Source organism: Orcinus orca, chromosome 7, assembly GCF_937001465.1.
Source record: "Orcinus orca chromosome 7, mOrcOrc1.1, whole genome shotgun sequence".
Taxonomy (NCBI): domain Eukaryota; kingdom Metazoa; phylum Chordata; class Mammalia; order Artiodactyla; family Delphinidae; genus Orcinus; species Orcinus orca.
In genome coordinates, this window is record NC_064565.1 from 61,012,374 (window position 1) to 61,024,792 (window position 12,419).

Genomic DNA, 12,419 nt, shown 5'->3' on the forward strand with positions numbered 1-12,419 from the left:
ACACATGAAGTTTGCACTCAGCCACAATTATTCTTTGAAAGAATCAGATTAGGACCATTATCATGGATGTAATTTATAAAATTATTCCAAATAACTGAAAAGTGTTTTTAACACATTTCAAACTGATAGTTTTTACAAGTCTTTTGATTAGAGGGAAAACATGCCACTCCTAAGCAAACTAAGTACCCTCAGAAGATAATCAGAATGAAAGAACTCTGCTGAAGCTGAGTGCTATTTGCCACATATATTTATCAAGAATAAGTGCACTGGCTCCTCTCTCTTTCCGCTGTACCACCCTCTCCCAAAGGTTTCTCTGAGCACACTCCTCTCTCCTCAGCTGATTTTCTGCATCTCGGGTAACAGCAGACTTTTAAAACCACGTGCCTCCAACCTCATCTCGTCCTTTCTCTGACCGTTCCAGCCCTTGACTTTGAAAATGACTTAATTTGTAGATGCAACAATTAGCATCACAAGCACCAAATGAGTTTCTGAAGCATTTGAAATTTTTTTCATTGTCTGAGAAAAACGGCAGCATCTGTATGTGGTGTAATTTGTATTTGCAGGACGTTGAGGCGAATACAGTCAGACTTAAAGAACATGACCAAGATGTCTTGGTGCTGGAGAAGGTCCCAGCAGGGAACAGGGCTTCTAATCAAGGAAACTCACAGCCTCAGCAAAAGTAGGTTTGCATCCAACACTGCAAATGCCAGACTATGATTAACCTTTTCACATGGTATCATCATCTCTACAATAGCACGTTCTCCTCTTTTGTGGAAGACGGCAGTGTGTGTGACTTTTTTTCTCTCTATTGACTAATCACACATCGTGTAGAGTATAATGTGTCCGTTTCTGGCACTGCGTCGAGCTCGGTGCTGCCTAGAGTAATTCGGGGGAGAATATTCCCCCACTGTAAAAACACTCCCTCTGTCTGTGTGCAACTGTAATTGCTTGGAGCAGAAGGCAATAGCTTTGGAGAGAACAATGGGCATAGGAGTGCCAGGCAGCTCAAGGGATACGTAGGCCCCTGGGTGTGGAGAACCTTTGGTATTTGAATTTCATATGTAGGATTTCTCAAGAAGTGTTTTCATCGTGCGGTCAAAGTGTTTCCATCTTTGATGGAAACCCACACTTCAAATATAACACAGTCTATTTTTTAAAAAATATTTATTTATTTAGGCTGCAACGGGTCTTAGTTGTGGCACGCAGGCTTCTTAGTTGCGGCATGTGGGATCTAGTTCCCAGACCAGGGATCGAACCCAGGCCCCCTGCATTGGGAGCGCAGAGTCTTACCCACTGGACGACCAGGCAAGTCCCAACACAGTCTATTGACTGTGGCCTGGGAACATCCATTTGGCCTCATCCATACTTATTCCTGCTAATGTCTGAAGGGTATTTGCTTCACATTTAACCTCAGGTCACCCATTTAACTTGACTCTCTTTCTGTATGTCTATGTTCAGTTCTATCTTTTGCTGCAACTCCTTACATGAGACTTCTTTTAATCAAATGTATGAACATTTGAATAGTTAGGGAAACTAGGAAATGTAGCTCTAAGAAATTATTAAAAAATGACAGAATCTCATTTTTTAAATAAACGTTAATTTTTAATCTTAGAGTAATAAAAACACCAATTCTGTAGGTAAAGAAATGCGGCCACAGACTATGTTGAAATGGAGTGCATTCCAAGTATTTTTCTTTTTTTGCCAAGTAAACGGGATGTTCCCATTAATCAACACACTCACCATAAATGATGAGTTTTAATTGTTTAGACTGAAAGCCCAAGGCTCAGACATTTCATCTGGATGAGTCAACATATCTGCAAAGAAGGCAGGAAGAAATACAATGTTATTGAAGAGCCATAGTACCTCTTGCATATTTTATCTCATCCTTATTACCACCCCTTTTAACAGGTGATGGAAAAATTTAGGCTCAGAGAAGTGAGTTCCTTGCCCAGGATGACAGCACTTTTAATAATACAGCTTGCATTCAAGTCCAGCTTGACCGACTTCTGAGTCTATGCTCCCTTAGCCTCACAACTTACTCTAGCAAAATATGGTATATAGATACTCTCTCCTCAACACTATCTAGTAAACGTTGCAAAGCAATATATTTCAAAAGGGCTGACATAAAATAGACTATCTAAAAAACTGTCCCTTCACTTACAAACCTATAAAATTACCATCCAGAATTCTTTATTATATTTCTATTTTTCACTACTGTGCATTCTTGAAAAATGTTCCTGTTCACATGTTTTTCAGCAGTTGTCCTTCCAGCCTACAAAGGAGGATGAGAATGAAAATATTTTTTATGTGAAGTCTGGGACTACCCCCAGTGATTTTCTTTAGTGCTTTTAAATATAACTAGGCCATTTTATAGTGGTCATCTACATTCTTTAATAATGCCTCAGATGTCTCAGGAAAATTTTGCTACCGGAAAAAGTAAGCCTTAAATTCTTCACAACCTTAAAACATTTGACCAAGAGGGCCCCGGAGGCCCCCTTCCTTCACCTCTTTATGGCAGGGGAAGATGATCAAAAGCGTTTGCATGTTACAACAGCTTCCATTCAGAGTGCTCTCCAAATATAGATTTTTTTATGAAATCAAACTAAAGGGAAAAGGAGAGCCCACACGCATTCAATTTATTTTAGGCCTAGATCTGATTTCTGTTATATCTCCTTATTTGTGTCCTGTAGACCAATCTAAATTTCTTACATAATTCAAAGCCTCGTGCGTGTTCACAGCACACCATTTAGGAAATATCAGGCATACACAGAAGTGCACCGTGCCAACCATTCCCTGAAGAGTAAGAAGCCACTCTTTCAAAGGGTCATTTTCCGTGTTGAGTTTTCCCGAGCCAGACCAGAGTTGAAACGGGGGGGCGCCGTGTAAGTGAATTTTGACCTGATGTTCTGGACAACTCGAAGAACGTGGCAACAACCGTGTCTCTGGAGGGACTTAAAATTTAGGATCCTTTAGGGCCCCTGTCTCCTCAGAAATTATCTTTTTTCAGCTCAAAGAGGGTCACCATGTTGGTGCTGATAACGTTATTTTTCTTTACCTTTACCCTGAGAAATCCAGAACAGTTTATGCATACAGTTGGCCCTCCGTATCTGGGGGGTCCACACCCACAGATTCAACCAACCACAGATGGAAAATATCTGGGGAAAAAAAATTGTCAGAAAGTTCCCAAAAGCAAAACTTGAATTTGCCGCACACTGGCAACTGTTTAAATAGCATTTACACTGTATTTACAACTATTTACATAGCATTTACATTGTCTTAGGTATTATAAGTAATATAGAGATGATTTAAGTATATAAGAAGAAAAAAATAAAAATAAAGTATATGAGAAGTGTGTAGGTTATATGCAAATACTACACCATTTTATACAAGGAACTTGGGCATCCATGGATTTGGGTATCTGCGGGGGTCCTGGAACCGACCCCCCGCGGATACCGAGGGATGACTGTACATTTTAACCGTTCAAAACTGCCTGGCTCTCCTCAAGCCACTCAACTCTGAGTGTGATATTAAAATGTCAACAGCAAGACAGTATTTCTCATGACGGATAAACTATATGAAGCCCTCAAATATCTACCATTTTGGATATCTTCTGCTCTGTGGTTATGTGGGTTTTTTTTTTTTTTTTTTTGCTTTACGCGGGCCTCTCACTGTTGTGGCCTCTCCCGTTGCGGAGCACAGGCTCCGGACACGCAGGCTCAGCGGCCATTGCTCACAGGCCCAGCCGCTCCACAGCATGTGGGATCCTCCCGGACCGGGGCACGAACCCGTGTCCCCTGCATCGGCAGGCGGACTCTCAACCACTGCGCCACCAGGGAAGCCCCCGGTTATGTGGTTTTAATAAGAGAGAATTTGAAATGACTATTCCTGTTTTTAGTGACTGTGTTGCTTTTTCCTTAGACTATCAACCACTCAGTCGTTCCATCCTGTTTGCAGAAAGATAGTCTCTTTTAGGCACCATTCCCCACCTCTTTTTTTGTTCTGGATACAGATAGACGTGTCCTCATTTCCGGACTCGGTGTTAGAAAAAGATTTTTCTCTCTCAAGTTTAGAACCTCACAGCTTAGATAATGTAACCAATCAGGGTTCTCTTTAACTTGGACTACAGTAACTTCTTCATGCGATAAACTGAAGAGAGCCATACTGTCTGGTCTTCAAGTCTTCTCCATTTAAACAGAAGTCAAGCAGTAGGCACCTGGCAGTGTCCAGCCTGAAAGAAAGTAATAACATGTTTCCGCCAAGCCCAGAGCTGCAAGATCACAGGCCAGAAGCTCCCTGCCCCTCCCTCTTCAGAGTTCCTGGTCCTGAGAGATTACCAACCCCTGAATAGCCTTCTGTGGAGCTGAGAAGAGAGATAGGGTAGGGTAAGGCAGTTGTACCACTAGAGGAAGACTTTGGCAGCAAAAGACAGGTGCCCTGATGTCTGCAATTGACCAGGTGGGCGGAGAGTAGAGACGCCATTTTCTCTTACTAGTGAGCCGAGAGCATGCAAGGCTTGCCACCCAGGTAAGCCTTTATTCTTTTTTTTTTTTTTACGGTACGCGGGCCTCTCACTGCTGTGGCCTCTCCCGTTGCGGAGCACAGCTCCGGACGCACAGGCTCAGCAGCCATGGCTCACGGGCCCAGCCACTCCGCGGCACGTGGGATCTTCCCGGACCGGGTCACGAACCCACGTCCCCTGCACCGGCAGGCGGAGTCTCAACCACTGCGCCACCAGGGAAGCCCCAAGCCCTTATTCTTTTTGGCCAGACAAAAACCCTAGCTAAGAAATGTCCTAACCAAGAACACCAGAACGGGAAGCCAGCCTTCTGGCTGCCGTCTCCAACTCCAGTTCCTTATTCGTGTGGCCACATGCTGCTCCTCTTGCAGGTCATCTTGGAAGGGTCATCAAAGAATCATACATTTTAGGAATTATTGAATGAACTCAGCAATTTTCTCCATTTAAGTATTGAAAGTCATTTATAGATTCGCCCTCTCCTTCCCTCCAATAGTCATTGCCTATATGAGGAAAAACCCTCATCTTCTATGCTGTTTACTTTGAGAAAAGGGTCATACTTTTCGGATTAAAGTAGTTGTTTGTTTTTTTTTTATTCCCTGGCTCTTCCTCTAGGCTCCAAAGCCAGATTCTTTCAGAGATTGATTCTTCAGCTTCCTTTTGGTCCTGAGGGCACACACGCACATGCACACACACAATAGGTTTAAGTAACAGTTACCTTCCAAATAGACTGCATTTGCTATCTCCTTCAAAACCGGGTTGCTTCACTCACTCCGTGTTCCCGGGCACAGGGTCGTATGTTGCATTGCCTCTTCTTCACTCCCTCAGGCAGGAGGTTAAGCCCCTGAGATTGAATACATTAGAGATATTCTTGGGATCTCAACACACTTCCTCTGAGGTCTCAAACAGGCAGGGAAAGAGTATTGGTGAGGAGGCACAAAAGCCCTGAGTTCTCCTGGAGCTGAATTCTACCGCTGCTTTCTAAATACAAGAGAATTTTATTTTCATTGTTGTTTTTATTCCCTGTCATTTTGCCCTAAGTGAAATGCCAAGCAGAAGAGCAAAGTCTACGTTTTGGAATATGATTACCCAGATCCCATTAATGTATTTTGCCTATAGCTTTCACCCACTGTTTTTGACCGTCTTGAATATGACTTTGAAATAACCCACCTTCAATTTTAAAAACTACATCCTCCCATGTTGATTGAAGAACTTCATGGCTGGATCTTCTGATATGATGCCTAACGTCCCCCACCCTGCCAAGTAATTGATATTTGACCTTGATATAAGTTACATGGATGTTCCACTACTGATTTATTTCCTCTTCAGATGCTACTGGGGTTTGTTTGCTCATTGGTGTTTTGGGGGTTTGTTTTCTTTTCTCTTATTCTTAGCTGCATTTCCAAAGCACATACCAGTGTACAGTTGGGAAACACAGAGCATTCCAGAAATAGGCAGGGGAATCCAGTGTGCGGTTGAAATTTTGCAACAAGTAACCCATATATGGATAACCTAGTTTACTGTCACTTCCCCTTGCCCTGAGCTGCCCCAGGATTTACATGTTCCTTTTCACTCCCCCTTGAAACAAGGCTGAAATGCCTCAGTTCCCAGCCTGCTAGAGCCACTCTCTAAGAAGTTTACTTTAGTCCCATGTAGGGAAAAAAGAATAATGTTTTAGTAACTACTTCAATTTGAGATGTTTCTGTTGTCTGCTTATGTGACTTTGACGAGGTACATGATCCTTCTTACCTTACGGAGAAGATGGGTCACAAGTTGAGTCCATATGGTTCCCTGGGATCTCAAAAAAAAAGCCCAAAAACGCAGATATGTAAAATGTTATATATTAATGATTTGCCCACTTTTGAAAAACTAATGATGGTTTTATTTCTTATCCAGGTATACTGTGATGTCAGGAACACCTGAAAAAATTTTAGAGCATTTTCTAGAAACGATACGCCTTGAGCCAGCTTTAAATGAAGCAACAGGTAAACACCTAGAACAGTTGTGTGTCTATTAAATCCACGCAGAGCACTGTAAAGTTCTGAGTTCATTCTCAGTGTGTGTAGCCACAGCAGTTTTAGAAATGGGTCATGTGTATGACCACTAGAAGAGCATCGTCTTGACCCTCCTCTGCCTACTCGTCCTGGCTGTGCTACGTAGATGGCTCAGTCTCATTCACAGATATTAAGAGTAGCCTTCCAAAGGCGTTTGTTAAGTTCATGTAGATCCCACCTTCCGTAGGCACCTCTTAGGCTATAATTTAAATAGTACCTATTCCCATAAAGGATTCGAAGCTACCTCTGTAAAAGGCACAACTGTGCTCCAACTGGATGCTTGGAGATGAGATGCTTGGGCTGCCGCAGGGTGTAACGAAACACCACCTGTATTAGATTCCTAGGACTGCTAGAACGAAGTGCCACAAACTGGGTGGCTTGAGCAACAGAACGTATTGCTTCTTAGATCAGGAGGCTAGAAGTCTGAGATCCGTGCGACGGCAGGGTCGGTTCCTTCTGAGGGCTGTGAGGGAGAATCCGTTCCATGCCTCTTGCCTAGCTTCTGGGGGGTTGCTGGCGATCTTTGGCATCCCTTGGCTTGTAGGTGTGTCACTCCAATGTTCATCTTTACACAGTATTCTCCCTGTGTCCCTTCACATCGTTTTCCCTCTGTGCATGTGTCTCTGTGTCCAAATTTCCCCTTTTTATAAGGACATCGATCATATTGGATTAGGTCCCACATGAATTATCTTAACTTGACTATATCTGTAAAGACCTTATTTCAAACAAGGTCACATTCTGAGGTACTGCGAATTTGGACTTCAGCGTATCTTTCTTGGGGGAAAAAAATCATAATACCACCTTCCAGTGAACCAGTCTTGTTAACTAAGACACAGAGATTTGAGGGTAAATGAGATGAATCTTACCAATGAGTTAAGTGTTCAGAGTTTGGTATCATTCTCCACTTTGGTTACCATCTTATGTGTGACTTTGGAACAGCCCACATTCATTTGCTACTGGCCCCTCAGAATAATGGGTTAATATTTTTAAGCACACTGAACTCCATAGAAGAAGATTTCTCACTGAAAGAAGTTCAAAGACTTATCTAAAAAACTTAGTAGTAGTTCAACGTCCAGTTCTGTCATCTTTGCAATATATTCAAGGTAAAGTTAACATTATTATGCCTCCTAAAAGTATTTTACCACTGATTTACTTCTTATTTTATCTTCTCATTCCAGTTTCTCCTTTTTTTATATACATTATCTAAGGTTTTTTATGTAGTGAATTAATTGGGGAGTAGTAGATATAGAAGCCAGGATCTCTGGCTCCAGGGCTGCTATTTTCAGTTCAATATTTGTTGAGGATCTTGTTGGGCTGGTGCTAAGCTGGACGCTTAGGACAAGGCAGTGTGAACAAGAAACCACCCTCCTGTCCTCAGGAAGCTTATAACCTGCTACAGGACCTAAAGGAATGTGCAGACAACTTGATCATAAGGCTGAGGGGACCAGGCAGAGTGTCACAGAGGATACAGCCTTTGAAGTGGCCCTGAAGGAAGGCAGGTAACCAGTAACTAGAGACTAAGGATGAAGTCTTCCATCCTGAGGGACAACATGAGTGCTGACCTAGAAAGAGACAAGGAGGACCAGGTGGTCTGGCTTTGCTAGACTATTGTATACATAAGTGTCAGAAAGAAGGTAGGGTCTAAGAATTAGGGTTCAGATCTCAGAGCCATCTTAAATGTGAAGCTAAGCCTTGAGAAGTGGTTGAAGATGTCTGAGCAAGGAGAATGTGATAAGATCTCTTCTTGAAAAAGGAAATCCTTGAGGGACCAGTTATGAGAGGATTGCTTGCTTCCAAGAGGCAAACATAACCTCAAACCAAATTTCTAGGACCCGAGGTCAGGAAAAATACAGATTTTTCCCCTCCGATTAACTGCTGCCCAGAATGTGTGATTGCATAATACAAGAAACAACATCTTCTCTAAAGTGAATATTGTCCAAAGAGGAACGTTCTGGTGCATTAGAGACTATGGAATCTAAGAAAAGATCTGTAAGACCTTTACTACCCATGAAGAACAAATATATTCTTCCTTTTAAAGTCACTTCCGAAAGAGGAGGGGACTGGATTATTGCTTCTTAAAAACTTGGAGGCCAGAAATCAGTGTATATAGCGTGGCTGCCACTTAGGATATGACTCCTGACCATTCTATTTTTTATATTAGAACTAAGTTCACATCATAATTTAATACTGAACTTTATTCCCTGCAGTTTTTTTCTGATTTTGTTATTCTTGCAAGTAATGTTCATGGATTGGATGAAAGAATAAATCTGTCTTTCTTATAATCAAAAATATGAATTACTGTATGGTCCTCCTAGACACTAAAAATAATCTTAGTTCAGCCCCATGAAACTCATGGATGCAGTGGGGTGGGAGACCCTTGGCATTTCTGGATTTACAATACGAAAGAGATGTCAGAGTTGCCAGTGAAACTGGTTTACATCGTAGAAATGAACACCCCTGGCTTTGATAGTACATTCTCTTAGTTTACCCCAAAACATGTATTTTCTGCCTGAGACCTTTTGGTTTCCTAGACTTTCTACTTCTATGACCAGAATTAGTCCTTGAGCGACTTGGAAAATCATTTTCTAGTAGGAAATGATTTTTTTAATCAGTTCTCAAGAGTTACTGCTTATGAGCAGAGAATGAGAAAGCCACATTGAGATGTGGGTGCTGGGTGATTACCATGCTGATTGACGGTCTCGCCAGCCTTGGAGCACGCTCCTCAAATCTCTGCTTTAGCAAAATTTAAATTACTTTATAGCACAGGCCTCGGGGAGCCTTATAAGCAAGCACTTTCTCTCCTATCCTCAGAGAAAATCCTTTATATCTAAAACATATAAAGATGACACTAGATGTTCAACTCAGACATGCCAATGACCGTCCTTTCATACCTAAGAAAAAAAGTTCCATTCAGCTTCTGTCTGACACCTCGGCATCGTCTCTGGCTCAGTATAATGGGACTGAAATCAATAGTAACACCTAGTTATGACAACTTTGGATCACACTCATCACCTATATTTAAATGAGCATAAATGGTATTATGTGACGTGATAGATATGTTAACTAAAGCTAAGGTGGTAATCATATTGCAGTAGGTACATGTATCAAATCAACACTTTGTGTATCTTAAACTTACATAATTTATGACAATTATACCAATTTTTTAAAAATACGTATAACAGTTAAACCTTTAGTCACTGATTCCAACTTTGATAGTATTTGTTAATTTAAACCATAGACATTGAAAATTCAATACCTATAGTTAGGCAATTTTCATATTTCTCACCTTTTTCTATTTGAGAAGTTATGTGAGTTTCACGGATCTCAGCCATGGTAGTTCATTTTTAATTGAAAACCCCATAAGTATCCTGGATTCCAAAGCTTTAACTTGTGTACTCCTAAGGCTTTTAGGTCTGTCTTTACGTGCTTTCCCATTAAGGCTGCCTGGATAATACAGTCTTTGCAATGAAGAACCAGCATCAGATTCAAGATGAAGCTTATCTGGGGGGACTTGCCTTATTTCTTTTGCCATCTTCCCCACTTACCTATCTAAAAATAGCTTCAAATATAGGACATACACCATTTTAATCTACTGGAGAGCTTTTGTTTTGCTTCAATTGCTGCTCACAGCCTTTATCTTGTCTTTTTTTTTTTTCTGCTTTTGTTTCCCTCACCAGTTCTCTGCTCTTACCACCTCCTTTTTCTGTGATTCTATCACCCTTTCATCTTTTATTGCTCCTTCTGGAAATAGAAGGTAAAAAAGAAATAAAGGAAAAGAGATATTGACAAAAGACAGGTGGTGTGAAATAGACAAAGAAATGACCATGTCCTAATCCTGCACACATGGTACTGCCCATGTGTGGCTCCTTAGTTTTATATATATATATATTTTTAATTAATTGTGGCTCAGGTGACCAGTGTCATTATTACAAGTCTGTCTCTTTTAAAACTACCATACGTTTTGTCCATTGTCCTAAGAAATTGAGTTTTGATCTCAAGCTCTGTCAATCGTATTACTTTTATACGCAGTGCTTCTTTGTACAGTAAAACCACAATACCCCAAGCCGATGTGTAAGAACCACTGGCCAAGAACAAATGAATAGATACTCCTGCTTTCCTGAACCTTTCTACAGGAATCTAATTTCCTTTTCTGCTTTGTTTTGCCCCCCCTGCAGATTCAGTTTTAAATGACTTTGTCATGATGCACTGTGTTTTTATGCCGAATACCCAGCTTTGCCCAGCTCTGGTGGCCCAATATCCTTTTGTTGTGAGAAGTCTGTCCCCTCGACAACACCCCACACATACATGGCCATTATCTCATTGCATGCTCTCAAGGTAAGTCATGGCTCGGGCAGAACTGTGCTTTCCGCCCTTGTCGAACTCTGAAACCTCAGCAGTTTTCCCCTCGCGTAGGTTTCCAGCTCTCCCTGGCATGGTTTTGCTGTGCCGTGTTTAAGGATTTCCTCCAGTTTACCCTTATAAGGAAGGTAATGCTGATGAGAAATATACATACCTGGGAGGTAGGCCAGAGAAGGCTATGGTGAACAATATTATTAGGGAATATTATTAGGGATAGTTTCCTAAGCTTGGAGACAGACTTTGTACCTCTGTCCGGATACCTGGCAGGATGGACGGTGATCTGTTTGTGTCCCTCTAAACTGTAGTATTAATCAGAACACTAACCTGCTGAGATAGATACAAGTTATCATTGGGGGGTCACTTTTCTTTCACATTCGTCCTAGTTCACCCTGTTCTCTAGATACCGAAAGGTATTCCTTTGTGGCTGTTTTTATCATTATCCCATGGACTTATGTCAAAGATATAAAACTTGAAATTCTAATGGCAGTTCCTCTAGGTAGCTTCACACTGAACTTGTTTGGGGGCAGCTTTTCAATAGTCTATTGAGTTGACCAGTGGGTGCACAGTGTCTGGCACAGAGGAAACATTCAGAAGATAGAAGTTGAATAAGAGGAGTGAATATTATGAATGAGATTCACCCTCACCTTTGGCAGGATGTGAAAGTATACTTTCCAATTCTGCTTTATTTTTAAAGCAGCAAAAAATTAGGCCCCCAAATACTTTGGCCTTCTTGAGCAGCGAAATATAGTGAAGGAGAATGGCTCTCTTTTCTCTGAGCAACCCAATCAATGTGGCCTGTTTTCCTTTTTCAGAATTATAATTGCCCTACCTGATTCTCATTTTCTTGTTCACCCATAATTCTCTTTGAAGTCAACAGAATGTGTGAGGATAGGAGATTGGAGTTGAATGTGCTATTCTGAGGATGCTGCAAGAGTGAGATTTGGGTGTTTATTTGCCTGGAAAATATCTTTCCAAGTAATGACAGCTTAATGAGACTTAAATATATTACACATTCTTTCTGGCTCATACATAGTTTTTCTCAAGGAAAATTAACACATTCAGGATCTCTCTGTGCTCTTTAACTCCATACTTAGTAATCATTATTAGACCTTTGAGATTTGTTGGAAGGAAAAATAAAAACCACCATTGAGTTTAGATTTTTTTTTCCCCCCAACAGTTAGCATGTTGATAAGCTTAAGGCAAACAAAACCGAAAAAAGGGTGAGAGAATGTAGTGGGCCAAGTCATATCTTTACAACTCAAAGCCCCAAACATTAAGCTTCTATTCTTCCGGCAAATTCTGATTTCTTATTAGCTTATTCTCCTTCAGAATTGATTGAGAACATTCATAGCACTGACCTCTGTTCTTAAAATAGAAGATCCTAGAGGGAAAGTCTATGCCATGCCCCGGTAGGGATGTGGCGGGGATGATGTTGCAGGGAGGAGGAGAAGGCAGGAGAGTGGACAGTAGAATCAACGGAGGCCTGTGATATC

At 41.3% G+C, this 12,419-nt stretch overlaps 1 protein-coding gene across 5 annotated transcripts in view; it reads left to right on the top strand.

Moving 5' to 3' along the window:
* Positions 1 to 12,419, top strand: part of RAPGEF4 (Rap guanine nucleotide exchange factor 4) — a 320,536-nt gene that overhangs the window by 261,347 nt on the left and 46,770 nt on the right. For all 5 annotated transcript variants that reach the window (XM_004267312.4, XM_004267313.4, XM_049712252.1 and 2 more), the window contains 3 exons: positions 564 to 679; positions 6,410 to 6,498; positions 10,743 to 10,821. In XM_004267312.4, the coding sequence (XP_004267360.1) occupies positions 564 to 679; positions 6,410 to 6,498; positions 10,743 to 10,821 (284 nt within the window). The remainder of the gene's footprint in view (positions 1 to 563; positions 680 to 6,409; positions 6,499 to 10,742; positions 10,822 to 12,419) is intronic.